This window comes from Scomber scombrus, chromosome 10 (assembly GCF_963691925.1).
Source record: "Scomber scombrus chromosome 10, fScoSco1.1, whole genome shotgun sequence".
NCBI lineage: Eukaryota > Metazoa > Chordata > Actinopteri > Scombriformes > Scombridae > Scomber > Scomber scombrus.
In genome coordinates, this window is record NC_084979.1 from 18,755,595 (window position 1) to 18,760,735 (window position 5,141).

At 44.2% G+C, this 5,141-nt stretch overlaps 1 protein-coding gene across 1 annotated transcript; it reads right to left on the minus strand.

Annotated features, from left to right (window-relative positions):
- Nucleotides 1-552: 552 nt before the first annotated feature.
- On the minus strand, nucleotides 553-4,375 carry mafba (MAF bZIP transcription factor Ba). The gene has a single exon (XM_062428014.1). It carries the CDS (start codon nucleotides 3,874-3,876, stop codon nucleotides 2,704-2,706), a length of 1,173 nt encoding a protein of 390 aa, XP_062283998.1. The 5' UTR covers nucleotides 3,877-4,375; the 3' UTR covers nucleotides 553-2,703.
- Nucleotides 4,376-5,141: the final 766 nt, after the last annotated feature.

The following is a 5,141-nucleotide window of genomic DNA, read 5'->3' on the forward strand; positions in this document are numbered from 1 at the left end:
TTAATTTAAATCTGGGGTTTTTCGTCTCTTCTCCGGTATGTTGCAAGGTCAAAGATCTCCTTTTACCGTGCGCTCCTGTAACGGCGGGGTTTCTGCAGAAGTCAGCATGACAGCAGAGGCCAGCAGCATGTATAGGAATCTCCCTGCAGCGCCATAAACGGCAAGACCCGGTGGAAGTCCTGATCTAATCACAGCAGGCTTTGATCCAAAGTTCCCACATGATTCTTAAGTTAGAAAATAAAACAAAGGCCACGGACAAATGACATGCAGTTTAGAGGTCGGTGCAAAATGGTTCTTAAAAGAGAAAATAATTTTCCAAAAGCTCTGCATAAAATTCTTCCTCTTAACTGTTACTGCGGTGGCTGCAATCGACAACCTGTTCTTTTTTATTTTTGGCAGTAAAGTGAGTGTGCTCTGGCGCGACTGTCTCTGCAGCGTGTGTGTGTCTGTGTGTGTGTGGGATAATTAATTAGTGCTAATGTGTTGCTAATATGACTCAATCTGCACATGATTTTGCCATCACATCACAGATCTGTCCTATGGGTGCAGAAAAAAACTCTGAGAGGGAGTTCTTGCCATTTGAATGACTTTAATAAGCAAAATAGGAAACAATTTCTTCCAAAAACAACCAAAAAATAAGACAAAACAGAAACCAGCCTGAATGGAACAGTTCAAATTTAAGTGTTTAACTATTATTTATATAAACAGGATTGAAAATTGATCCCCATCATCGCAAAGTACATGGAATTGGTGAAAACAAAACAACAACCCGCTGCTGCAGTTTCAGTTCGATTTCAACACAGTTGAATCAGTAAAAAACGAAAGATTGTTTAAATGCATGACTTTTCAACAATAGTTTAAATGCAAGCACCATGCTTATTCGTTATGATCTGACAGTTGTTAACTTAAATCATGAAAATAAAAACTTTAACTATGCATCTGGCCAGCAGAACCAGAATCATCAAATAATAATAAAACACAAGACCAAGACCAAAAAAAATGTATTACATAACATACACATTGTTTTCATTTTGAGAATTTGCACCACCTGAATCCCCTTTTTTACTGACCGGCAGAAAAAAAATCAGGAAAACATAGAGCATTAATAGTCAAACCTTGTATTAAAACGCTTATCTAAATATTAACTCTAATAAATCTCCTGACAAGTATGTTGCTGCACTTCTTCTAAATATTGTTTAAAAAATATAAATCATCAATATGAGGCCCAGTGTTGAAATGCCACAGGTGGCCGCCAATCGGAATGAGACCTTTGCAGAGGATTCTTGGAGAGTGAATACAGCACTTTCTGAATTAGAGCCACAAAAGCCACGTGTAATTGAAAATGACAGAGAGCATGTGCCCACATTATACTGCTGTTTAACAGTACGTAGAAAACTTGTAACCTCGCCTTGGTGCGCAACAGCCTCTTCTGTGCAATCTGGGTCCAATAATATTGTGGCCACATGTTTTCAGCCTCACATGTGCCCAAATATTACTCTCAAACTTTTGCACGTAGGCCTTACTTGAATAATATTACAATATAGTATCATAGTATGTCTTCCTGGAGGGAGGTTTGCACAAAATTCAAAATGAAAACTGAACAAATAATTATCCAAAAGTGCACTTGACACACAAAGTTTGTTGTATTTAAATGCAACTGGAAAAAATGCAATCCTGTCACAATTATTACCCTAGAATATAAAAAAAAATCATAAAATCATAAAATGAGATAAAATCACAACACAAAGAAAGAAAGAAGTTCAAACCAGCCTCCTCAATCTTGTTGTGCAGTTTTGCGGTTGCATAATATTTACAAGCCCAAAGAAACCCACACCATATGATACTGCACCGGCAGTCCTGCTGTTCTGTCCCCGCTGCATTTCTCTAACCCCCCAAAAACTATGGAGAAGCGCAGATCAACAACATGCTCTTAATATACACGAGAAGATGAAAGTACAAAATAGAAATTATTACCGTACATGTCCAGCATGCAGGATTAATATTTAATGCAGATTTTTTGTTTCAATATATATTCGAATATAACCAAGCAGGCAATAAATCAATGAGATGTTGCATAAAATGTCCCAACCCCCCACCCTCCCACCCCCCAGGTTAGTAGACAGAAGTTAAATTTGCATAAAGTGGAGTCTTGCTTTTGGAGATTTTTCTCAGATTATACGGGCCCACTTGTCGAATGTGAGTCTCAAGTGTTGCGGGCTGCGAGGCCGGGCCTACTTGTTGTTTCATAACAGTGTCATCATTTTTGGAGAACAAAATTACAAGACAACTGCCTCGACGCCATCCCACACTACTTACAAATTATTAAAAGCTGTAGCCTCAAAGGAGGGGGAAAAAAAGTTCATCAGCCGATCCTCCTCTTTGAAGAAAAAAAAAGTCTCTTCACTACAAGCAACTAATCTACAAAGATGCTGCGACTGATCAGACACTCTACATTGCTCTTTGTATCTCAGTTGACACGTGGATGGAGAGATGATTATATATGAGAATACTATTCGATGGATTATTCTTCTAATATGAATATAGGCTAATTGTTACCGTTATTAGTATAATCATAAACAGTATGGGAGGTGTGGATTATCATCGTTTGTTCATCAGCCAGTCAGTCATTTGTGGAGAAAGGAAAGATGGGGGGTGGAGGGGAAAGTTTGTTGTGAGGGGTTCACAAGAAAAGGCTATGACAACTCACATGAAAAACTCTGGTGATGAAGGGTTGTCACTGGTTGAGCCAGCCTCGCGAAACCCGTTATTGGCCCCTGACCCCGTCAGTTTCTCACACTTGAGTTTGTAGGCGTCCCTCTCCCTCGCCAGCCGGTTGATCTCCGCCTTCAGCTGCTCCACCTGGTTCATCAGCTGCGTCTTCTCGTTCTCCAGCACGTGCTTCTGCTGCACCCGCTTGAACCGGCAGGACTGTGCGTAGCCCCGGTTCTTCAGGGTCCTCCTCTTCTGCTTGAGACGGATGACCTCGTCCTTGGTGAATCCCCGTAGGTGTCTGTTGAGCTCCCTCACCGACATGGACACCAGCTGGTCGTCGGAGAAGCGGTCCTCCACGTTGAGTCCACCCCCGGAGCCGTGATGCCCCGACTGGCTCAGGTGGCCGTGTGGATGGTGGTGATGATGGTGGCGATGGTGATGGAGCGGCTGGTGGGACTCTGGGGAGACCGGGGACGGGCTGTCGGGGTCCTGACTGTGGTGATGGTGGTGCTGGCTGTGTGGGTGGCTGTGTCCGCCGGGGTGCCCGGACAGTTCATCGGTGTGGTGGGGGATGCCCCCAGCATATGGGTGATGGTGCTGCTGGCCGTGGCCATGGTGGCTGTGGTGGTGATGCGGGCCCCTGTAGCCCTCGAAAGCGCCTTGCTGCTGCAGCTGCTGTTGAACATGCGGAGGTGGAGGGTGGCCGTGAGCTGTGGCTCCAATAAGGGCCTCCACTGCGTCCTCTGGGGTCAGGCTTAGTGTCTGCGGGTCTATCTGCTGGTGGTACCCGTTGTTCGGCATCCAGTACAGCTCCTCTAGGTGGTTTTTCTGCTCTGTGGGGCTGAAGCTGGGTGAAGAGGGCACCGAGCTGCAGGGTGTACTGATGGGGGTGGATGACACAGAGCCTTGGGGTTGGAGACGGTTACACTGGCGCACCCCGTTGCGCTCGAGCCCTGCCAGGCCTTCCTTCTTCACGTCAAACTTCATCAGGTCAAAATCATTGACATATTCCAGAGCCAGAGGGCTGCTGGGTAGCTCCGGGCCCATGCTCAGCTCTGCACTCATGTTGCTGTCGCGACTCTTTTGCAGATATGCAAAGGTACTTGCAAGCGTCGCAAAAACTGACTTATTAATCAGCGTCTCTTCTCTCCGTTCTTGTTTCATGCAATAGTTATTTTGGCTCCCTCCACCGCTGCGCACTGACTTGCTTTAGCATGAAACACCGTATGATTGGTGGGGAAAAAAAGGAAAACGAAAAAAAGTAGTGGAGGAAAACTTTCAGGCTAATGCTCTGCTCTCGGTTTGCGTCATATAGCCTACTTCTACTGGGATAATCTGGCAGAGAGACCAGGCAGAGGTAGAAAGCAATGCGCTTCAGTGCAAATGAAAAAAAAGCTCAGTCCTTTCAGTAGAAGTGTACTCACAAAAAATCTACATAAATAGGGTATAATAATAAAAGAAATACCACGTTTGTTCGTTGAGACGGGCACCAGTCCTCGTTGCAACTTCTTGGTTGTAAGTCCCTTTTTTTCTCCAGGAAAATAATAGGAACAAATAAGCAGAGTAAATAGGGCGTCTGATTTTCGCTGAGAAGCCGCTTTTCCAGCTCTGCACCGCAGAGATTCAAAGGCTCGCCTCTCTCACTCTCTCCCACTCTCTGGTATCCAGCAGACTGCGCTTGGAGCCAGCCAGCGCTTTATCCTTATAGCGCACCGTGACGTCGAGCTGGAAGGCAGGATCCGTAGCGCTCAACTCTCCAATGGGAGCGGGACTCGCGCTGAAATAGAGGAAGAGAAGGAGGAGGAGAACAGAGGAGAGGAGGGCGCACAACACAGTCTTGACAGCTACAGACAGTCAGCTGACCGAGTTCCCTAAAAGCAGAAGGTGGGAGGAAAGTGGAGGAGAGGGAGAGAGAAATGCCTCCACTTCATGGACACTATCCTCAGCTCCGGTGTAACGCAAAGCTCCCTGTCTCTGTCTTATCTTATGACAGACCTCAATGAGAGTCATGTGAGTGATTTATTGGCCATAGTGCTGTAAACTTAAAAAAAACTTTAATAACACTCATTTGGCACAACACTCCCTTGGAAAACCAATATTAAAACTGTAACGTGAGAAAGTCAAGAATTACTATTGTTCCAGTTGTTTCCAAAAGCACAGCTGTCTAACTGTCGAGAAGAATATTTTCATTTTGTGATAATATTTGTCATTAAAGTGCTTGAAACAAATTGATTGGAGACAAATCATTTTCTTTTCATTTTTAAGATTCAAGATTAATTTGACATATTTGACTCTTTAAATTACTTTCCCCCCCCCCCCCTTTTTTTTAACAGCTGATATTTATTTACACACATTTCCCACAAAGTAACCAATTACAAGACAGATTGTATTTTCCAGCAAATACATATGCAGTTCATCATCATTTTTAC